The 24,732-nt window shown below is 40.3% G+C and overlaps 2 protein-coding genes across 2 annotated transcripts in view; one reads left to right on the top strand and one right to left on the bottom strand.

Moving 5' to 3' along the window:
- Positions 1-24,732, bottom strand: part of Ccdc146 (coiled-coil domain containing 146) — a 116,498-nt gene that overhangs the window by 57,985 nt on the left and 33,781 nt on the right. The gene's annotated exons all lie outside the window — the stretch shown is intronic.
- Fgl2 (fibrinogen like 2) lies at positions 16,260-21,406 on the top strand. The gene is made up of 2 exons (XM_055612984.1): positions 16,260-16,881; positions 18,697-21,406. The coding sequence occupies exons 1-2, from the start codon at positions 16,299-16,301 to the stop codon at positions 19,401-19,403; spliced, it is 1,290 nt and encodes a 429-aa protein (XP_055468959.1). The 5' UTR covers positions 16,260-16,298; the 3' UTR covers positions 19,404-21,406.

The following is a 24,732-nucleotide window of genomic DNA, read 5'->3' as shown; positions in this document are numbered from 1 at the left end:
CTCTTACAGTTTGTTTAAAGTGGCCGACATTTTATTTACTAAATTATTCCTGCATGGCACACATTATGTTATATGCTATCCACATATTTCATTCAACGCTTGTAAGATATCATTATGAAATTGACATTATAACCCAAAATTGATATAAAGAAAACTCAAGTGATGGTTAAGAAGCCTGAGTGGGGTCGCAGAGCCAACGACACACTTTCTAGGGACTTAACAATTCCATTCCATGGGAGACGGAAACTCGGAAGTGAATAACCTTGCATTGGCATGGGGACGGTGCAAGACAAAGAGACCAGTGGTGTCCAGGTGGAGAGGCATGAAGACCCCTCAAGGATGCACAATGTCTGCAGAAGGAGATGCCCCCCCGATTTATTCCAGTTATTAAGGAAATGTGGAAGAGGATACATTAGACAATTTCATTTTAGTTTAATTGTAAAGGTTCAGAGACAAGGATGTTAAATGATACTATAAATAAAAATTATCATTATAGAAAACCTATGTAAATTCAGAAGCTACCTTATGCACGAGAAGAGGCATTTATAAATATAAAGGGAAGAAAAATCTTAAAATAGAAGTATGATGGGAGATAAAAGAAACAGGATGGATGAGCTATAGGCAGAAGCTTAAATTCTTATAGCACTTTCTGTTTTGTAGACATAATGCAGAATAACATAATTATAAAATTTAGAAGCAATCACTGAAATAAAAATATTAAACGTAACTGTTTTGAGTTGGTGCAGAGACCATTGCAGTTTGAAAAGAAACCACGACTAGGTTGTTCCCTAAGAAAAAAGACCCATATCTGTTTTCTCTAGGCACATTGTTGGTAGAGTTATTCTGAAAAAATTATGTTCCTTTGTGGGGTGGTGAATGAGTAATTATAGCAAGATAACCGTAAAATAGGGTTTTGATGTATAAAAAAGACAATTCTATAAGATGAAGAGGTTATGTAAATGTGCTGTTACTCGCTTAGAATGGATAGTAACATGCTTTATTTTTATCTTTTCCAGATCTTTCTACTTAAAAGCATAGAAACGAAGTCTTTCCAGCAGCAACAAATGTCCCTGGGCTACAGATTCCTGTTGACAAATAGCACTTCCCATTAAAAGAAGCAAGCAGGTCACTGTAAAATAGGGGTCTGATGTGTAAAAAAGACGTATCTACGAGATTGAAGAGTGAATTTGTTGTGTTGCTGTGGAGGGTTAGGTGCTAACCAGTATCTGTTTCCCATGTGAATTTCAGGTGCACATAGCCAGCACCTCCTAAATTAAGAGAATCTGAGAAAATTCCCATAAATACCAGAATATGAAAGGCCTCACCTGGCAGAGTATGCTCTCTGGACATAATGAATTCAGAATATATTTACAAAGTACTTAAACAAGAAAAAGAAAAAAATAAAATCTAGGGGGAAAAAAAGGACCATTAGCCATACCTAGACAAAGAGCTTCCATGAAAAATATTAAAAAAAATATTTTTATAGTTTGATAACCACTACTAGATCCATGTACACAAGAGAGCTTCCTTTTTAAAACATTTTAAAAATGATTTATTTGTTCCTATTTTATGTGCATTGGTATTTCTTTTGCATGTATGTCTGTGTGAGGGTGTCAGATCCTCTGGAACTAGAGTTACAGACAGTTGTGAGCTGCCATGTGGGTGCTGGGAATTGAATCCTGGTCTTCTGGAAGAGCCACCAATGTTCTTAACCTTTGAGCCATCTCTCCAGCCCCCACAAGAGAACTTTCTAGTCACTAAAAACAGCAGCATGTAAGATAATAAAATCTAAAAAGTCAACAGAACAAGAGACATGAGAATTTCTTACCAAAAAAATCCACAAAGATATATGAGAAAATATAAGGATTTGTATTAATGGTTGAGGACAATAAAATATATCACAAAGAAGGAAATTCTAAGATTAATCACTGAGATTTTTTAAAATATTTATTTATATATATGAATACTCTGACTGCATGTACACCTGCATGCCAGAAGAGGGCATCAGATCACCATGTGAGCCACTATATGGTTCCTGAAAATTGAACTCAGGACCTCTGGAAGAGCAGACAGTGCTTGTAACTACTGAGCCATCTCTCCAGCCAGAGATTTTTCAAAATATAAAATTTAGAAGCAGTTCAAATAATGAATTACTGAGAACTTAAAAAAACAATGACCCATGTAAACTTCCCCTTTTAGATTTAAATTATGTTAGAAATACATATATATGAAATATATATGTGAAATATATATATATAAATATATATTTATATATATTTATATATAAATATTATAAATATATATTTCTATATATATTTCATATATATACTATATGATGATGAGAACAGTATCAGTGTATAAACTAGCAGGGTCATGAATACATCTTGCATATGTGTAATTCAACAAATAATAAAATGTGATATTTGAAGCTAAAGCAGAAAATATTTAGCTCATCAATACACTATACTGAAACACCACATTAACCATCTGACAAGAGAGTAAAGTTGGGTTTTATCCACACACATAATGTAAATTCTAGAGCATTATAAGCCTATACAAAAAAATAAAATGAAAAAAGTAAGAGGAAGAAGCCATCAAATCCACTTACTGGGCACATATGCAAAGGGAATGAGATTGCATGCTGAAGGGGAAGCTATCCACAATATCCAAGATCAGAAATCAATTTACATATCCCATCAATAGATGGGTGGATCAAGAAGATGAGTTATAAGTATACAAATACTACTCAGCCTTCAAGAAAATGTCCATCTTATCATTTGCAACAACAAATAGAACATTATATAAACGGAGTAAGCCAGGTATGCAGAATGATGACAAATGATACTTCATGATTTCATTCTTATGTGGATGCCAAGATGGTTGATGTCATAGACACAGCCAGAGCTGGAGTAATTACCAGGTGGGTAAAAACTGAGGAGATGTTGCCTAAAGGTACATCTCAGATAGATGGGAGGGTAAGTTCAGGGTATCTACTGTATGCTAATGACCACAGCTAAAACACCCTGAGAATCATCCCGGAACTATGTGTGGTAGTCCATGTTGACTGGCTGTAGTAGGACGCTCCACAGCTCAGAACAACAGTCTGTACACGACAAACACGATTACGTCAGTTTTCAAAGTTTCAAATTAGGAAACCTGACTAAAATACAGATGGGTAATTGTATAAGAAAGGACATAAGGAAAATGTTAAGAAGTCGGAAACAAAATATCTAAGGATTTCTGCATATCAGCCCTGTAATTAAAAGCCAAATGTAAAAAAAAAAAAAAAAAAAAAAAAAAAGCAAAAGCTGGAAACACAAGGGTTAATACAGATAGCTTTAAACAGTTTTTTTTTTTTTTTTTCCAATCCAAAGGATTTTCTTTAAAAGCATCACAATAGACGAAGGGTGGTTATAAACATGAAAGTCGTGGGGCTGGAGAGATAGCTCAGCAGTTATGAACTCTGGCTGCTCTTCCTGAGGACCGGTGTTCAGTTCTCAGCACCCACATGATGGCTCACAACCAGCTGCGACTCCAGTTCCAAGGGATCTGACGCCTTTTTCTGGCTTCTTCAGACACCACGCATGTGTGTGGTAGCATAAATACATGCAGCTGAAAACTCACACAAATTAAAAAAAAAATTTAAAACAATGTAAGCTGCTTAACTAAATTCAAATGATTAGAAACTTACGAAAAACCATCCAGCTTCATCAAAGAAATTCAAAGAAATACTTGTTTTGTCATATGATATTGAAAGAATTTTACAATAATGATAATACTCAGGCCTAGTTATTTATTTTTAATGTGCTGGGGAATGAATCCAGGGTTTCACCCATGCTTGGAAAGCATTCACTGCAGCTCAAGCCCCTAGTACTCAGTTTTAATGAAAAAGTGAGAAAATGAACACGCTTCAGCAAGGAATTGTGTACTTTACTTTTTAAATGGATATGTAATGTGATAATCTTTCTTTTTTCTTTTCTTTCTTTCTTTCTTTCTTGGGGGGGGTGGTTCAAGACAGAATTTCTCTGTGTAGCCCTGGCTATCCTGCAACTCACTCTGTAGACCAGGCTGGCCTCAAACTTACAGAGATCCACCTGCTTCTGCCTCCCAAGTGCTGGGATTAAAGGTGTGTGCCACCATCGCCTGGCCGTGATAATCTATCATACGCTTGAGTTTACTTTTTACTGCTGTCATTTTATTTTAAGAAAATAATCGACAGTTGCATAGTAAAACATATGTCTGGGTACTGTGTGTAAACATATATGTATGGACGCATATACATCTGTGTATACAAAACAGAAGCCAACATAGCATTGGTTATTAAACTCTAATAAGGTAGTAGTGAAAATTATAGTACTACTTCTCACTATACACCTACTGAAAGTGATTATTTAGATACAGTGTAACTGACACAAAGATGCACAAGTTACTGACGTATCAAGTGTCAAGGATGTGCAGTAGTGGGAAAAGTGTTAGAAACACGTGGGGGACGTTTCCTCAAAGGAGAAGAAACACAAATCCTGTCAGGAAGCAGCTCTATTCCTCTGTAGGCATTTCACCAAACTTCCCGCAAACATCCCCTGAGACACATACGAGGATGCTCATGTAGCATCACGTGTTATAGTCTGAAGCAGGAGCTGCCTTTTGTGTTCATTGGAGATACAATGGGTAGTGAGTGGAATAAAGAAACAACAGAAAGATACATGCCAACACATTCTTGGCTCTCATGAACAGAGTGAAATAATCCAAATACAAAATAGTATTTTTCTATGTGACTCTATTACATCAGCTTTAGAACCAAGTGGGTGTGTTGGTACATGTCTTTAATCTCAGCAGTCAGGAGGCTGAGGCAGCCAGATCTCTTTCAGTTTGAGGTCAGCCTGGTCTCTATAGTAACTTCCAGGCCAGACAGGGCTACACAGTAAGACCTTATCTAAACACAACAGCAATAAAACAACAAGATTGCTTGTCCCCTGGAATATAAAATGATATGTACAGCTGGGGGGCTGGGGGGATGGCTCAGTTGGGAAAATGCCTCCCAAGAAAGTGTTAGGACCTGTGTTATGAGGGAAACTACTAGAAGAAACCAGGCTGAGCACTTTAAGACACACACTGCCTCAATAATTTTCTGGATAAGTATCCCCCCAAAATCAAGAAACAAAAGCAAGAATTGAAGTTGGATTATATCAGGTTAAAAATACTTCAGCATTATAAAGGAAACAATCAGCAGAGTACAGAGACAACCGGCAGAATGGTAGAAAATTTACGAATGTTTGCTAATAAATTGTTAACATCAAGAATATAGAAGAAACTAAAGGAGCAGCAAAAACACACGATCCAGTCAAAATGAGCAAGTGATTTGAATATATACTTCTCAAAAAAATGAATATATAAAAAAAGTGCTCAGTAGCATTAGACATCAGGGAAATGCAAACTGTAAGCACCAGTTCAGATGACTGTCAGGAAAAACCCAAACACAGCAAATGTCAGAGAGGATTCAGAGAAGATTAACTATTATATGTTCTTGTAATATCATTGAGTGTATCTGCTGTGCCTAAAAGCCCAGATGAGCCTCAAAACTAAAATAGGCTCAGGCTACCATTCCACCCCCTGGCATATGCCTGTGGTGGTTAGTATTTACTGTCACCTGGACACTTAGAATCGTCTAGAAAATGGGCCCTCAGCAGGCTGGTGGGGAATCACTATCACCATATTAACAGAGATGGAAAGGTCTGCCCACTGTCACTGTTCTCCGGCATCCTGGAGTGTGTAAGAGGAGAGGGCGCTGACAACAGTGTGCATGCATCACCCTGCTTCCTGACTGCTTCATGCTCCTACTGCCTTGACTTCCTGCCATGATGGACTATAGAGCCTTGAACTATGAGCTGGAATAGTTAAACCGCATCTCTTTTAAGCTACTTTTGTTAGAAAATTTTATTACAGCACCAGGAAAAAACAAACAAACAAACAAACAAAAAAAAAACAACTAAGATGATATCCAAAGATTACCCAGGTTTATACTCCAAGGAAATGACATCGGCATACCAAAGAGATATGTATTACCAATGTTTATTGCAGCACTCTTCAGAGCTGCTAACATATACATTCGTATAGGTGCTATCAACAGATAATATGGTATATTAACACAATGGAGTTTCATCCAGCCACATGCACACACACACACACACACAATGAAGTCTCAACATTTGCAGCAAAATGAATGAGACTGTAAGATATTATTAAGTGAGAAAAGCTAGACAGAGACAAACCAGTACCCTCGGGGTCTACACTGTGTATGTGGGATCTAAAAACAATGTTGACCAGTGAGTAGAATGGTGGTTCCTAGAGATCCGGGCTGGAGAAGATGGACAGAGAGTTGGAAAATTGTGCCCTGGACACATGAGAAAGTATCACAGTGACATGTGTTAAGATGGACCATCAATAAGCCTTCACAAAGGTTTCTAAGAGAACTTAGAAGCGGGGTGAATATAGTTAACAACAAGCCATTATACAACTCAAAGCAAAGGCTTCCTTCCTTCTTTCCTTCCTTCCTCTGAGACAGAATTTTGCTCTGCAGCCCAGGGTGGTCTCATGATCATGATCCCCATAGTTCTACCCCCAGAGTGCCACTGTTACAAGCATTACTGGAAAGCCTGCTACAAAAGAAGATTCTGAATGTATCTGAAGATTCTGAATGAAGAAACAATAAAAAATTTCAGGTGACAGGTGTACTAATTATCTTGTATTGATTGATACTCAATGCACACACAAGAGTGTGTGCAGATATCATGTGTCAACAAATATTACTTTTTTAAAAAATCTAAGCACATAAAATTGAAATACACAATGTAGCATTCATAATTCAGCCTCCATGAAATAAAATAACAAAACTCAGACAAAGCAACAACATGGATAAAACGTGAAGACAATGTATTAACTGAAGTAAGCCAGACGCAAAAGGATAATTATTATACATTCCCATTATGAAAGAGTCATGGTTATTTGATGCTTGGGGAGAGTGACAAACAGGAAGTCATTTAGATAAGGAGTTTCAGTTGGGATGATGGAGAGTCCTGGAGATGAACTGTGTCCCGAACAGTATGGAAGTACTTAATGGCGCTCAAGTGTTACATACTTACAGTCATTAAAATGGTTGTTTGTATTCTGTATATTTTACCAGAACAAAGAAAGTAGTATGATTTTGGTTGTCACATACATTTCTCCCCATCTCCTCTTCCTCTACATCTTTTTTTCCTCCTTTCTTTTTGCAGTACTGAGAATTGACCTACGGCCTCATACCTGCTATCACCATGCTTGACCTAGGAACCCATGTGATGGAAGGAGCTCCCCCCCGCCTTTTTTTTTTTATTGGAAACAAGGTTTACTCTATGAGATAGAACCCGTATCTGGCCCTGCTAAAGTGGTCAAAAACCTCAGACTGTGCATGCCATGGACACTAGGGAAAACTCGACTATTATTCCACTAGATAAAGATAGCAATAAAATGACTTCTAATGATGTGTCCCTATACCCCTGGGTCAGTGCTTTGCTTGGCCCTCGTCAGTTAACGTAACGAGCACAGAGACTCACACAGGGCAATATGAAGAGAAGGAGAGACTTTGAGACACTCAGCTCTAAATGGGATATTCTATCAAATCTTGCCCCCAGGCTCAGGGATCTGTACATAACAGGAAGTGGAAAGATCATAAAGCCAAAGGTGGTAGATGACTGATAGGAAACAGTGTCTTCCAGACATAATAGGTACACATACAAACTCACAGAGACTGTGGCAGTGCACACAGGACAAACACATGTTCTGACTAGACAAAATCCAAGCTCTGAGAGGGGAAAGTAGACACAAAGTACCAGCCCTAACCAAGAAGCTATTTGCAACTGATACCTGCTGGGAAAGGGGAAATAGTTCTTTTCACTAGATTGTTACTGAGCATTAAACATGAGGGCAGTTCCCTTGCCCAGGAGTCATTGGCCAAAACAAAATAGACTCCGTGTTTTCTGTGTGCTTTCTGTATTGTTTTGTTATGACTTATACTTATTATGGTTTTTGTTGTTGTTTGTTGCTTTTGTTTTTTTCTTTTTCTTTTTGGGAGAGGAAGTTGGTTGAGGAGAGATGGGGAGGATCTCAGAGAAGTTGGGGCGGGGGAGAATATGATCAAAATATATTGTAAAAAATGTTTTAATAAAAAAAGACAATGAGAAATATCTTAGACATATACATTGGTGAAACTGAACTTCGTACCCAATGGGGTTTGCGACTAGTACATTTAGGAACTCTCAATTATTTTTTTGAAGGACCTGAAGAAACTGCAATACACACTTTATGTAGGTATGGGGGAATAGTACTTTTGTAGTAGTTTCTTTTACTTTTTCTAACATTAAAGGCACAATCTGGATGAGACTGTATTAAAAATTAGGCCACACTGGCAGCCCCAGTCAGGCTGGCGCTTTCCTCAGCTGTAAGGTTCCCTCTGCTGTGAAGGAAGATGCTGGGAAAGTGAACAGCAGGTCTGGAGGTTTTAAAGCCCTAGGAAAAGGCAGCTTCAAACAACCATGTAATAGTTCACTTTGCCGAATAAACTGGACAGGCTGCTTGTCCTGTTTTATGTTACTTAATTCTACTCCTACCATACAATGCTAGTTTTGCAGTTTTCCACACTAATAGCACTTTAAAGCATAGAAAGCTCAAGAAATTCTAAGGTATTGTCATGATAGCAAACAGTTTCACAGCAGTTTTCCTCTCAGCATTTGGGAATTGTGTCTTTTGGCTAAAAATGTGCAGTTTGCAAAGTTGAGCTATTTGGCACTTGGATATCCTAAGAGTTTATTTAATTTTGTCTGTGGACATTATCACCCAAGCCAAAGCAGCTATTACCAAGACTGGCCACCATCAAAATGAAGGGGAAATTTATGTTTGATGCTCCAAGGCCCTGATTCCAATCATGTTTCCTAACTTTGTTCCCTCCTAACCTGTTCTGGAAAAAAAAAAAGACTTACATGTGGACTTAATATCTTCATTAAACAAAAGAGCATAATAAAGCTCCCCTCCCCATTCAGTTTCTCTTTCACTTCCCCGTGCTTCTGCTTCCCAGCCACCTTTATCCCATTTCTTCAGCTCTTTGGGATCAACTTCTTTTCGTTCCACTATATTTCTGTCCACTGTGTTTGGGTGGCAATGGGAGGGAAAATCAGAGAAGACGGACCCCATGATGATCATCAGATTCTGGGTATTTGTGGAGCAGCAATGGGCAACCTAAATGGACAAAAGGAGAGCTCCCCACCAACAGTACCCACAAAAAGCACCTGTTTCTCTTTACTTTTCACCTAATGCAGAAGCAAAGACCTAAAGGTGAGAAGAACAAGAGAAGCAGGCAAAGACAAAAAGAGAAAACATAACCTACGCTACTAAGCCCAGTGTCCATTAAACTGTATTTTGTTTGTCTTAGTTTTTTTTTTGGTTTTGTTGGTTTTTTTGTTTGTTTGTTTGTTTGTTTGTTTTTGTTTGCTTGTTCGTTTTGAGGCAGAGTCTCACTATGTATGTAGGTCGGGCTATCATGGAACTTACTATAGAGACCAGGCAGGCCTCAAACTCACAGCCCCCTGAGTACTGGGACTAAAGGTGTGTGCTGCTATGCCCAACTAAAGCTCTACCTTGCATCTTGTGTATTCTGCAGCATCTTTCATTTATGCACTTAATTGACCCTGCACTAATTAAATTTTAGACCTGTGAAAGTTAATATGCTATTTGTATGGGGGAATGGCTCTCTTTTAAGAACCCTTTCATTCGAATGAAAAGCTTCATTCTAAACACTTCCCGTCTCACTTTCTTTCTGCTTTGTGGAATGAGGGGTTCTGGGTGGCTGGTAGCTGGGGAGGTAGACTGAGAGGAAAGGGTGAAGCTAGTGAAGGAGTGAGCAGGACACTCTTTCCTGCTCAGGCAACACAAACCTGGCACAGCGGTGTCTATATAGACCTGGTACCAACCTTATTGTCTAATTTATAGAAAATTATTCTAACATTTTCCATTTCAAGGAAAGTGGCATGCACACACACACACACACACACACACACAGCCAGCCTTTAATCCCAGCCCTCAAGAGGCCAAGGCAGATAGATCTCTGTGTGTTCAAGACTAGTCTGCTCTACGTAGAAAGATCCGGTCACAAACAAAACAAAAGAAAACAAAAAACCAAGGAAACAATGACGACAGAAATAACTGAGCTGGCACAATGAGCTAGCACTGTGTAAAAGCATATACTGCTCTTGCAGAAGACCTGAGTTCAGTTCCTAGCACCCACATCATGGGCTCACAAACCTGTAGCTCCATCTCCAGAGGATTCCATGGACACCTACCTGCATTCACATGAGCATATACCCACTCTCTCTCTCTCTCTCTCTCTCTCTCTCTCTCTCTCTCTTACACACACACACACACACACACACATTCAGAGTTAAAAACAAAATAATCTTTAAATCGTGGGGACAATGCTGTGACACAGTGGATGGGGTTGGGGCATTCAGCGACGGTGTGCTCAGTGAACCTCACTTACCGGCTTTTTCCCAAGGCTTGAACACCATTGCTCTCAACTTCATGCCACCCCCCTCTCCACCACGAAATCAACAGCACATCAGTTTTTGTTTGTTTTCTCTTATTTTTTAAAGTCCTTATTATCTCCATGAATCAAAGTGGAGGGAGTGACCAGCTGAAAGCACACAGGCCTTCATCCTTTCGGTTGCAGTCAGTGATTGGGCCAACATTTAAAACCTTAAAAGCTGCACCTGTAAGGGACACCACAGATCTCTAATGTGACCATCTCACGTGTCACATGACAGTAATGAGCTGAGCTGCGCCGTTTAGGGCATGGGAGTCAACAGAAGGCTGACCACTAAGGTTCACTGGCTACAGTCCCGGAGCTCTTCTCTTTTTCACATCCTGGTATCTTTTGAGATGATTATAGTCACAGGAGGAATATTTACTTTAAATTTATATGTGACTGGTAAAGCTTGTGTCTATCTTTTTGTATGCAGCAGCCATCACTGCAATTGATCTGTCTCAACAATCAAAAATTACACCCTTTTCATACATGCAAACGTGATCGGAACAAGTCTGTGTTAAATATAGGAGCAGAGGGAGTGGTGGCAGGCCACAGCAACCAGGTTAGGGGGAGACAAGCGTGGGGTTGTCCCGGAGCATCTGATAACAATCATCAGTGATTTCTCCTGCCACCCTGGGTAACAGGAAGTAGTACCACTTACAGATAACATCAAAGCAGAAGCAGAGTCAGTTAATGCTTCACCTCAAAATGTTACATTAGAAAAACATTTAGAAACGGTCTCCCTTGAAGGACTTAGGAGAGGCACCATCAGCGTGTTTTAACACTGGATATTAAAAGTACAATGTTTCCTTCAGTTTCCTTAGTTTTCAGCAATGGTGGACACCACCTTTTCAAGTTATTAAAGCTTCACACGCTGATGTATATTTCAAAGAGGTTGGAGTTTTTTAAAGGTCAATTTCTAGGAGTATAAGGTCAGGCATGAATGTTGCATAAATTATTCCCTAGCACAGAATTAGTTTGATATTTTTATTTTTCCATAACTAGGCAAAATACTGTTTTTGGGTTTTTTTTGTTTTTTGTTTTTTGTTCGGGGGGGGGGGGCAGGATTGAGACAAGGGTTTCTCTGTATAGCCTTGGCTGTTCTGGACTCAGTTTGTAGACCAGACTGGCCTCGAACTCTCAGAGATCCTCCCACTTCTGCATCTCTGAGTGCAGGAATTACAGGCACTCACCACCATGCCTGGCTCTGAAATAATGTTTTAAGCTAAATTCTACAATCTAACTTACATAAACTATATAACAAACACATTGCATATTATATATAACATACAGTGTGCCTATATGTTATATACTATATAAATTCATATGAATATAGTATTCAAAATGCCAAATGTAAACAAAACAAAGCTCTAAAGAATGCAAGTGATAAAACAGGTAAATATCAATTTAATTATCTTTAAAATGTAAAGAACGTTTCAAGAATTGAAAGCCATGTGGTTTATAAAAATGTATAGTCCTCAGTTGTTCATGGATTCCATCGTTAAAAGTTTGTCCTTGCTCCAAAATTTATTTGTGGGGCTGGTAGAGATGGCTCGGTGGTTAAGAACACTGGCTGCTCTTCAGAGGACCTGAGTTTGATTCCCAGTACCCACATGAAGGCTCACATCTTCTGGCCTCCAAGGGTACCAGGTGTATATGCAGGCAAAACACCCACATACATAAAAGCAAACAAGTAAAATTTATTATCAATCCGTGTGTTAGTGTTCCATATGGGATAACCAACCTGTCATCCGGGGGGTCTCAGGCCCTTTACTGATGGAGCAGAGAGTGGTGAAAACCATCCCCCTCTTGGCTGGAAGTGAAAGAGGAGAGAAGAGCTTGGGGTCCCACGGTCTCCAACAACAGCAGGCTCCCAGCCCCCTGAAGATCAACATTTGTCCAGGACCACCTCAAAACTTCCTGAGCATCCCACTGTTGCCAACCTGAAGACCATGTATGCACACAGCACCCGAGCACTTCAGAGCTGTATTACAACTCCACAATCTACGGGATCACTTAGGGGCACATAGAGAGTTAACTGACACAGTATTCCTAGCTCAAGTGAAAGACAATGTTCTGCCGTCATTTGGCCGGCTGCCATGATTTTAACACTTGCGTGGGTTTTGTGGTAGCAGGGTGCTGAGGGACTGTCTGGAAGCATAAGAAGGCTGTGGTGCACCCCATGAAGAGTAGAAGGATCACCAGCAGAGCTTCCGCCAGGCACTTATTATACAGTCTCTTAGCTGTGAGTCCCACATCAACAAGATATGCTTAATAAGATATCTTTAAAGACACACACACACACACACACACACACACACACACACACACACACACGGCTATAAAATTAATGGGACCAGATTTCCAGAAACCTAACGCTCAGGGTACCTGATTCATCACAACATTTGCTGACTCAGCACTTGTGATGCCTATAGGGGTGTATCTACCACAACCATCAGGACATGAAGACAGGGGCCAAAAGCCACACCTTGTTTTTCTTAGTTTATATTTTGTTTGTCTTGTTTCAAGAATACAAAAAAGAAACTAATATTAATCTCCAATATAAGACAAAAATATGTCTAGTTGCCTCACTATTGGTTATATCAACTTCTCTAAGTCTCTGGAAATTTAGCTAGACGACAATAAATGAGATGAAATGGTGCCCGAACCTCCTGGGTCCTCCCAGTACCTTGGTGTAGGGTTTACAACAAGGCATTGCGCTGGCTAGTGACATCCCAAGGCTTCTGTGAAATATTCCACTTCCACTGACATCTAACCTGAGCTCCAGATTATACAAAAAAGCAGATGTCTGTATATGTACTGTAAGCTATTTAAGAGCAAAGCTTTGGCTGTTAGATGGCTGTATTCGTACTGTAGGCTGTTTAAGGGCAAACCTTTGGCTGTTTTTCTGCTCTATACTCTTTCACGTCAGAAGTTTTACTGATCCTATAGGGAGGGGGATTTACATCTTTGTTTAAAAACTTCCCCTGGTTCCCAACTGCTCTAAGCACTGATACCCTGATACCGGCATTCGGCCGCCCTCATCAAGGACCCAGTGATGTGTGTCTGTGTGGCAGAAAGGACACAGATTTTGGAGTCAGGCTCAGGATCGACTTCCCACTCTGCCTTCTCAGAACCATAAAACCACCCACTCATTGCTGACTGCGGGAGTCCTTTCGCTGCTTAACTGCGTGGACAGATGGTTACAGTGGAGATAGCGTCCTGTCCAGCCATTGGCACAGCACTCTACCCCAGGGGTTTACTGGCTCCAGGGGTGGACTGAGCCTCATTCCTGTAGCTCCTTAGTGTCTGCCTTGTCATCTGGGACTAACGGTTAGTTGTATTTTGAGATAGAGTCTTACTGTGTAGCTCTCTCCTTGAATTGGCGATCTTCCTAGGTAAATGTCACCACACCCAGTTGGCGGCAATGTTTTTTTGTTTTTTTTGTTTTTTTTTTTTTTGTTTTAAGTTGAGAATCTCTGAAGATCACATATCAGTGCTAAGGAAACTGATAAACAAAGCAGCTTTCTACTTTCACTTTGAGAATTTTAAGTGGCCCCTGGTCAGACAGCAGCCTGTTTTCAAAGGCACGCAAGCTTTTTAGGTAGACCTATGACACTAGCCCATAATTAGATGGTGTGTTGAGAACTGAAGAGTCAGCTGCAACCCCCAGAGAGCAAATCCCTCATTCGAACAGATGAACAATGAGCCCATGTCAAGAGTCAGAAAGCTGTGCTTTTTGTCACATTGAGAAAGTTCTAAGATTGTTTAGGTCTTCATTAAAGTCCTAAGTCCACCCTGGCAGATGTCATGAGGAAAATATGAGCCCTTCAGTATCTTTAAGAAAGGAAAGGCATTTTGTTGTTGCTGTCGTTGTTTGGATTTGCTTGTTAGTGTAGCTCAAGTCCTCAGGAGTAGTGCTGTGTGTGTATTCAGAAAGAATCCTTAGAATATGATGAGTAAATGGATGGATGAATGAGGTGCTGGTAAGCGTGTCGCATACATGCTCTAGCATGGTGTCGACTACACAGTAATTAGAATAAGTTCTTGACTGGTAGACTCAGAGGAGGGCTTTAGCTTGTTAGCAATGCGCAAGAATCCACTCCTATATAGGTCCACTTCACAGGGTAATTTTTAATCTGTTATTCCTTCTCTCTTTAAAATTACCCATTTGTTTAATTCTCCCTTGCAACTAGGGAATATCATATCATGATTTGAAAGTGGACAAGGAGGGTGAAATGAAATGAGATATTTTAAAGTGGAGTTACACTTCTGGTCTAAAGTTGGTTTGAATATACTGCATGGACTGAAGAGAGACAAAGTGATAGGCTGGAAGAGAACAAGGCAGAAGGTGCAGCTGACAAACCTTTTATGCTCCACATTTTCCCCAACACTAGAAAGTTTGTGTAGGCTATTTCTGTATGAGGGAGAAATGTCTAAACTCCTGCGCTGTAACAGGAATGAGGGCTCGGCAAAGCTAATGCCCGTTATGTCCAGTTGGAGGTGGTGTGAGCACTAGCACCCCAGGCTTCTGAGCACTCAGGAGGAAACACAACCTCAAACACTGAGAGTGAACCTGACATATTTTGAGAACTTGAATAGGGAAGTTTAAACAGAATTAAGAGACGGAAGAGAAGAATCTTAGGAAATCTGTTTAGAGAAGTAAGTATGAGTTGGATTCGGTGGTAATCCCAGCAATTAGGAGGAACAGGCAGGAAGATAAAGAGTTCAAGGCCAGCCTGAGCTATTTGAGACCCAGTCTAAATAAATAGATGGATTACAGAGTGCCTTAACTGGTACAAATAAATAATTTGGAATTATCTGTGTCAGTAATGTTGAAATAATTTTTAAGCAATAACGTCCTTTTTGGAAAGAAAGCTTAGGAGAGGCCAGCATGCACAATAAATTTCAAGGAGGCAGATTCGCTGCCCCAGCTCCTGAGCTCAGCAATGAGGAAGGACAGCCAAGGCTGCGGATAGAGTGATGAGCTTCCAAGTGTTTTGGGCACTGACAATTATAGATTCTATGCTGTCAGAGGAGAAAATGCAACATTATTTTCCTCTTCTAGTTTTCTTCCTTTGCACACAGAGACAGACAGACGCACAGAGACAGACAGACGCACAGAGAGACAGACAGACAGACACACACACACACACACACACACACACACACACACACACAGATCATTTAATGAGTTGATTAGAAGCGAATGTAAGTCCTTAAGAATTCACGGAAAGTCTAGCCTTCAAAGAAACAGGTCTTTGATGTCCCAAACTAGTAAGGAGACAGAATCGTTTCCATTTCAGTTACATGTATCGGGAAGAAGCTCACAGACATTTAGACTTTCAAATTCTTTCCCAGCTAGTGGTCTACTTCGAACATTTGTATTACAATTGTTTTTTAAACAAGACTTTCCTTGTGCTTCATTAAAAACCAAGACGGTGAATCTTGAACACAATGCGTGCCACCCACTGCAGGCATTCTATTGTGCGTGGTTTTGACTGACAAGGGATGACAGCGTTTAGCCAGAGGCACTTGCTGAGGACCCTCTCCTCCTCCTGCGCCGCCACCGCTTCTGAGACTGTGATGCAAATGCGCCCGCCCTTTTCTGGGAACACAGAAAGCCTGAGTCAGGCGGCCGTGGCTCTATTAAAGCGCGGTGTCGGGCTGGGCGGCACGCACTGCCAGGATGAGGCTTCCCGGCTGGTTCTGGCTGAGCTCCGCCGTCCTCGCTGCCTGCCGAGCGGCGGAAGCGAACAACCTGACCGAGCGGCTGGAGGATGCGAGCGTCCAGGCCGCCTGCCCCGTGCGGCTGGAGGGCAGCGGCAAGTGCGAGGGGAGCCAGTGCCCCTTCCAGCTCACCCTGCCCACGCTCACCCTCCAGCTCCCGCGCCAGTTCGGCAGCCTGGAGGAGGTGCTCAAGGAAGTGCAGACCCTCAAGGAAGCCGTGGAGAGTCTGAAGAAGTCCTGCCAGGACTGCAAGCTGCTGGCTGACGACCACGGAGAGGCTGGCTGGCATGGAGAAACGACGGAGAAGGACAACCGGGTGGAGGAACTGGAGAGTCAGGTGAACAAGCTGTCCTTGGAGCTGAAGAACGCCAAGGAAGAGGTCCAGGAAATGCACAGGCACCTGGAGATGCTCCACGTCATGAATAAGAACAACATCGAGAATTACGTGGACGACAAAGTGGCAAATCTAACCTTTGTAGTCAACAGTCTGGACGGCAAGTGTTCCAAGTGCTCCAGCCAAGAACAGTTCCAGTCACAGCCGGGTAGGTGGAATGAGGCTCTCTCCATTTGTTCGTGAATGCTGTATAGCCAGATAGTGGCCATAAACATTACCCCGAGAGAGCTGGTTAACAAGCCTTTCATCTGTCAGGTTATGGCAGGGAAAAACAAACAAACAACAAACAAACAAACAAAAAAAAAAACCACCTGTTTTCTCAAATGAGACAACAGAGATGGTAAATGGTCTCATTACAGAAATCCTAGTGTACTTGTTAGAGACCACTTGCTGTCTCTAGACCCTCCTTGCCAGCTGATTCCACCCTGGCCAATACGTTTAGCCTGTCTCAATGTTTGTTTGAACACAGGATAGATAGGGCAAGGCTCCCGGCTGTGTTTACTTAGGTCCATGGAAATCAGGTCTTGGGTGGCTGCTGACCTCTTCTCAGAGCAGCTCGTGGTCTTTATAAGGCTTTCACAAACAATCTGCTGTGCTCCGTTCTCAAATAGCTACTGAGAATGGAAGATTTGGGGTTTGAGACTTAGTATCACATCCGTTCTCAGCACCCCAATTAATTAAGGTGAATACGATTTAAGACCACAAGCCCTACAGCCTCCTGTGTCCATGTTTGCCACAGCTTCTGGATTCCTAGGACCTCTGTGGATGGGGTTGCCACATGCTGGGAGACCACTCTCTGTTGCGATCTGTGGATCTGTGTTCATCCTGACTGTGAGGTTACTGAGACATAGTAGAGATCGCTTTCATTTGGGATCTCCTGGAGATGGTAAGCCACTGTGTCAAGGGCTACTGTCACTAGCGACCCAGGTAGATTCATGTTTTAAGTGACATCACAAGGCGTATATTAAATATGACACTGCACAGTAACTTGTAACGATATAAAAAAAAATCCTATTATTTACTCTTCTCCTAAAGGTTTTAGGAAATGAACATTCTGAGTTCTAAAGACACACAAATAGATTTTTGTGCCTCACAAGTATCTTACATTATTAAACTTTCTTTATCTGACTCAGATTTTTATTAAAGTGAACTGGGAACAAACAGCTGATCCCTGACCTCTACAAAACCATTAACTGATTACACTGGGCATAGTTAACCTGTTGCTTCTTCAAAAACCAAACTATGAGATATTGGCCGACTATATCTTCCTGAATAATAAATTCAGGGTAACATTGCTTTTTTTTTTTATTGGGGGAAGACTTAAAAAAAAAAACCAAACAACTGGAACCTCTTTTTAAAGTTCTCAGGGGAAATGAGAGTGAGTTTCTAAGCAATGCTGTGCACTGAAGGTTGACGCTTCGTTCGAAACATAACACTTGCTGTTATGTCCCCATACTTGCTGACCGTGCCTAGAATTTGTTCATAGGCGACTTGGGCAGAGCAATGCAATGGTTACAAGAGCAGGCAGACTTGACTTTATGTCCTAGCTCTGTCACTTAACACTTATTTGAAGTGGGAAAAGTCCTTGACTTTTTTTTTTTTTTTGAGAAAAAATAACTTTATAAGCAAGCTGGTGGTAATCCCCCCATCATAAGGTTGATGTGTGGGTTCCGTGTGAAAAAGTGACGGTGTTTCTGCAGGCAGAGTTTCTGGAGGTGGTTGGTCTCCTTAAACCTTGCTTACGCTTATTCTTACTGCTGCCTGCTGTCAGTGTTGTCACCATTCTTGCCAACACCGGTTGGCTCTGAGGCCTTAGTTAGCATCTGCTAACCAGGTTGAGGTGAGTACATCAGAGCCAGGTTCTATTATCACCATCAACTAAATTGCCAAGTAAAGTCTAGAAATTCTTCAGATGTCTGGCTTTGATTAACAAACCCGTGCTTTTCTTTCTTTCCTCCTTCAGTTCAACATCTAATATACAAAGACTGTTCTGAATACTATGCAATAGGAAAAAGAAACAGTGGGACCTACAGAGTTACACCTGATTCCAGAAACAGTAGCTTTGACGTATACTGTGACATGGAGACCGCGGGGGGAGGCTGGACTGTGCTACAGGCTCGCCTTGATGGAAGCACCAATTTCACCAGAGAATGGAAGGACTATAAAGCAGGCTTTGGAAACCTTGAGCGAGAATTTTGGCTGGGAAATGATAAAATTCACCTTTTGTCCAAGAGTAAAGAAATGGCTTTGAGAATAGATCTTGAAGACTTTAACGGTCTCGCACTGTATGCCTTGTATGATCATTTTTACGTGGCTAATGAGTTTCTCAAATACCGATTGCATATCGGTGAATATAATGGCACAGCGGGGGATGCCCTGCGTTTCAGTAGACATTACAACCATGACCTGAAGTTTTTCACCACTCCAGACAGAGACAATGACCGGTATCCCTCTGGGAACTGTGGGCTCTATTACAGCTCAGGCTGGTGGTTCGATGCATGTCTCTCTGCAAACTTAAATGGCAAATATTATCACCAGAAATACAGAGGTGTCCGTAATGGGATTTTCTGGGGCACCTGGCCTGGTATAAGCCAGTCCCAGCCTGGTGGGTACAAGTCCTCTTTCAAGCAGGCCAAGATGATGATTAGACCCAAGAATTTCAAGTCATAACTTGTTAGTGCTTACCTCTGCGAGCATCCACTATGTAAGAGAACGAGTTCCTGAAGCCCTTCTCCTTATGCCTGAGTTTATGTTTCTTTCCTATGGGTAAACATTTCCTTTTAAGCTTTACAGCTTTTTAAAATAAAGCTGAAAACATCTTAAAAAAAAAAAAAAAAAAGGACTCCCTTGTTGCTATTACACAAGGAATGCTTGAGGCACTGGAAATATTGACAATTAGACATTACATTAGAAAATGCTTTATTTTTGTAGTGGAAAAGTTTCCTACTATTTTTATTAAATTTTACAATTAAAAAACTAAATTATTCAGTAAGCTGAATTCTAATATAAGCAACTTTTATTTTCACTAGGGCTATCGAGAGCCAACAACTGTGGTGTTTTCTTTGGGCCAGGAAGAACTTAAAGCATTTTCAAAAAAAAAAAAAAAAAAAAAAAAATGAGGAGTACAAAATATGTGTAGCTAAACTTACTCATGCAGTGTAAAATACGGCCTTAAAATACCTTCCAATGTGGTAGCATAGTGGGTCTCTTTCCCCTCCAAACTGGAAAGTAATGTAACCCCAAAGACTCTGGTTTAGTGGTGATGAATTCATTCATTGTTTATTGCCTGTTAGACCCCTGATGTGAAACTTGCTTTATCATCTCCCTCTGCTCTAATATGCAAAATACTTTTTAACATAAGGTGCTAGACTACTGTAAAGCCTCCTTGGGGAAAGGCATGGTAGGGAAAAAGCATTTATTTATATTTTGAAAGCCAGTCCTATAGCCAGAGCAATATTATTGTTGAGGAGCCAACTTCCTAGGAGGTTGACTTTTCCAGAATAAATTTATTTATTAAGATGGATTTTGAAATAATAGTTCAAATATTATACATTTTAATCCTAAATTGTCATTGCTTGTATTTCATCCTCAGAAGTTCAAAGAAAAAAATATATAAAATTTTTTTCAGACTTGTCTACTTATATGTTCAAATATGTACCCATTGTAAAAAATTATTTAAAAGGGGTAAGATAGTATTTTAAAAATATGAAACATGATGTTTTTGTTTTCAGGTAAATAGAATGACCATTAAGCTATTATTAATATAATTAAATTACCAGAGTAAGGTAAACACATGCTGAATTAAATGACCAAAGCGTAAAATGTAGATTTCAAAGGTTGTTTACCTACTTATAGGATAGTGAATGTAAGTGGCATAATTAATTTTATTTCTTTTATGATTTTTAAAAAAGACTAAGAAGGTTTTGATATTATACAATAAATGTGTTTTAAATCTAGTTTACTGTATGTAACCTATAAGTCTAAGAACATTTCAGTCATGAAAATAGACTTATAGCAAACAAAAAAAAAAAACCTGTCACTCATGTTTAGTGTGTCTTTTTCAGAAGAAACTGATGAAAAACAATGAATCCATGTGAATACTCTATCTTTGCACATTTAATGAATCAAAATATTTTTTAATTATATTCGTATGATGTTTTCTAATGAACTCTTTAACACAGAAATTTATTTTTGGAATCATTTTCTGTCACTCATTTTAAAATATATTTTAGACTTTGATAAACTTTAACCTGTTTATTGAAATAGTTCTTTGCCTTAACTATTCACTAATATATGCCAATGCCCACAAATGTACACTATTTTCAAATATATATATTTTTAGAATCTTGATTTCATTTGGGTGGCTAACATTGATCTTAATTATTACTCTACTGCTGAACATTATCCTTTAAAAACATTGAGGAAACTGATTTCTTAAGAATTTAGTTAACTGAACTATCACTAAATGAGAAAGTGATTTTGCTGAAAAGTAGTAATGTGTCAAATGTATCCATGTATCTGATAAATTGAGCTTGTATATGCAAAGGATAAGAAGCATTTGAATCACAGTACTGTCTGGTCCTTGATTTTCAATGGCTTCCCCTCACCCCTCAAAATGTTTTAAAGATAGAATAGATATATGTAATTACAATAAACTCTTGCTTAAAAATGTAGAGTTAATATTATGTTTTATGTCTTGTAAAGTAAAAGATTTAATCTTCATATCTACCCTTCAACAAATGGTGCTTGTAAAATGGTGTTTATCTATCTATTGTAGCTGAAAAGCTGAACTGTATTTGCCTAATCTGGATACTATCCCTGAGTCTTTAAAAACACCGAGTGTTATTTCTTTCAAAGGAAGTGAGGCAAATGGAGGAACATCATTATCTATTTCCTTTTATGTGCTGTTGGCACATCCTCAATACAGAATTTTCAGTTTCCCTTTGTGGCTTTTAACTCCCTCTCTTCTTTCCTGTCATTAATGTTACTGGTTGGGTTTAGCACTCCTTTCTTCCCGAGGACAGGGAAAAGACTTCATGTTCTCTCTATTCCACATTCATTTTCCCCAGCAGGGCCAGAGCGGTTATCCAGAAACACAATCCTGACTATTTTTCTGTACTGCTTTAAACCTTCAACATCCTCTCCTTTCCTCTAGGATGAAACCCTACAGCAAACAGGGCCCACACTTGGTGTGTCACTTTCTGCCATTATTTTCTAGTGTTGACCTGGATGCCTGTTCGTGAACACGCTGTTTTATGCTCCTCCCTCAGTGTAGCTAGAATACCAACCTCAGCCTGGCGGCCTTTTGTCTTACCACTCATGATTACGAGCAAGGGTTCAGGAATCAGACTTCCCAGCTTGGAATTACAGCTACACCATCTGCAGTATGTATGAGAATGGACAAAAAGACTTACTGTCATCTGGTTCTTTGAAACAGGAACTCAGTGCACCTGAAACCTTTATCAGGAGGATGAAGTGAGGTACCACACACAAAGCATCTAGGACCTGCATATGATCGTTTATTGTCACTGTCATCCTAAACAATCCTATCTTTGGGGCAGGCTTCCCTTCAGATTAGATAGGGCTTTTCCCTTTCCTCTTTGACCCTGTAGCATCCTTCATCCTAGTATATATTATCCAATCATTGTCTGGGTTCTATACTGAAATCAATTTGTTTGGACAGGCATAAAGGAGATGTGAAACAGAAAGGCTGTTACTTAGAGCCATTTAAAATTATGTGGCCAATTTCTCAGAAGCCAGAGTTACAATTAAGGAAGGAGTTAGTCAGGTTGAATCTTAGTATTTGAGAGTTGGGGACATAACAGTACCAAGCTTTTAGAAGGGCTCCTAGGGATATGCCTCTGTACTCATGTCTCATACAGGAATGTGAATTACCGGGTTGAGCAATGATTGTCTCAAAAAATGATTTCCTACAGAAAAAGCAATGTTTTTCATACTACTTATACTAAATTACAATTTCAAATGGATTTCAGTCATATGAACATTCATGGATGTTTAAAACTATTCTTTACACTAATGACCCCTTTGCAAAACACCTCAATTCTGGTCTCCTCCCTCTCCTCCATTTCAGTCAGAGCTTTGCTTAGCTCAGACCTTACCAAGCTCAACTGAGACCTTACCTACTGAGACCCTTACCAAGGTGTTTGTTACTGACAAGGAAGACTCTATGAAGAGTCAGACATGAGAAAACAGGTCCATTTGGAGAACTCAGAATATCTGATTCCCCAAACATGACTGTGTCTCACTTACAGCTTGAGGCGTTCCCTGCCTTGATGTTTGATGAAGCTCTTTTTGTCTGCCGGGATGACCCTGCTGCTGTCTTTGCTGAAGGAATTATTTAAATCCTCCAGCCTCCTCTATCCCATATCAGAACCTACAAATCTTTAACAAGGGCCTACTCTGATAGCAAGCATAAAATCACACTGCTGAGGAGGTCTTTGCACATCCTTACCAATTTTAATCAGCAGAATGCTAAGGAAGAATTATACAGACAGAGTTTGAGGCAGCTTGACAAGGAAGAGTAAAGCTTAGAAGTGACGGAGTTTGTTGGCATATGTACATTCACCAAAAATGATCCATTCAAAGGCAAGTCAATTAACATAAACCTATATTCTTTCTCTTCTTTTTGTTTTTGTTTGTTTGTTTGTTGTTTTTTTTGAGACAGGGTTTCTCTGTGTAGCCTTGGCTGTCCTGGACTCGTTTTGTAGACCAGGCTGGCCTCAAACTCGCAGCGATCCACCTGCCTCTGTGCTGAGTGCTGGGATTACAGGTGTGTGCCATCATGTCCAGCACACGTAAACCTACATTCAACAGCAGCTTACGTTAATAAAGATGAGAAGCCAGAAATTTCTTAAAACTCAAAAACTTATGGAGATAAGAAGTGTGTGTAGAGTTTGCCTTAATTCATTTAACAGGCATTGGTACTGTGTTCCAGAAAGTCTTCTTGGTGAACAGAACAGGAGCATTGACCAACCCAGCCTAGTCTGCTGGGGCCAAGATGAAAGTTTACAAGCCTGCACGTGAGCAGAGAGCAGGGCCACAGGGCTAGGCCTGCTAGGCCTTGTACACAGTGGCAAGGATGCCTCTCATGAGGAGACAGGAGCCTGGCAGCTTTGAACAGAGGAGGGACATCATCTTTTCCAGTTGGGAGAGGATGTTGTCTTACTGTGCATACAGGGTTTTCCCAGTTTAACGGTGCTTACGGCAACCCTGCCCAGAGAGGATGAGAGCACAGACTTCAGTGTTGACAGTAAAGTCCATCTGTTTTGAGGTAGAGCCGACATTTGATCTCAAAGTCAGTTGTGGATAGTTAAAAAAAAATAGAGGTGTCACAACAAACCACAGTGTTTCATCTTTCAGTGAGTAACTCTGAAAGATGGGGTTGCCATTAAGTGGGCTGAGGGAATCTCCCTGGTAAGTGTGTAGGAAGTGGAGCAGAGTGAGGGCTGGAATCAGAAGCTTAGCGCATGTGAACGTCAAATGCCCCCAAGTGGAGACTGGCACTGGGCTTTAGCCTGGAGTTCAGGGAGGACACCAGAGTTTAGAGATGCAGTTGGGGATTCCTCAGCCACAGATGTAATGAGCCCCTGGGACCAAAAAGATGCCCTGGAAAATAAGTGGACAGGAACACAGACTCTTCATATGTGTTCTAGATCATTTCAGTTTTGGATTTGCTTTCATGCCAGCAAAAAGTGCTTTCTTATTGAGTCTTGTATGTCTTAGATCTCATATGGTATTATCAATGCCCTTTTGTTGAATTAATTGTTGTCTTTAAACAAGTATGGTGTTTCACAATGGAATTCTACAAAATACTAATTTTGACTTAGGAAATTATGTATCATGAAAGATGGAGGCAACGAGCCATCACAGCCTCATAGTCTTCCCTTTCTGGTACACAACTTGTCAAAAGGGAGTGTTGCCATGCTGAATGGTGTGTGTGTGTGTGTGTGTGTGTGTGTGTGTGTGTGTGTGTGTGTGT

This window comes from Psammomys obesus, unplaced genomic scaffold (genome assembly GCF_907164565.1).
Source record: "Psammomys obesus unplaced genomic scaffold, mPsaObe1.curated_primary_1811, whole genome shotgun sequence".
Lineage (NCBI taxonomy): Eukaryota > Metazoa > Chordata > Mammalia > Rodentia > Muridae > Psammomys > Psammomys obesus.
The sequence above is the reverse complement of the archived record's forward strand: the minus strand, read 5'-3'. Positions and strand labels throughout refer to the sequence as shown.

Excerpts from the sequence above, each read along its gene's own strand:
- Fgl2 (XM_055612984.1), top strand. The coding sequence starts at position 16,299 with ATGAGGCTTCCCGGCTGGTTCTGGCTGAGCTCCGCCGTCCTCGCTGCC. Across the intron at positions 16,882-18,696 it reads ACAGTTCCAGTCACAGCCGG|TTCAACATCTAATATACAAA; the intron begins GTAGGTGGAATG and ends TTCCTCCTTCAG.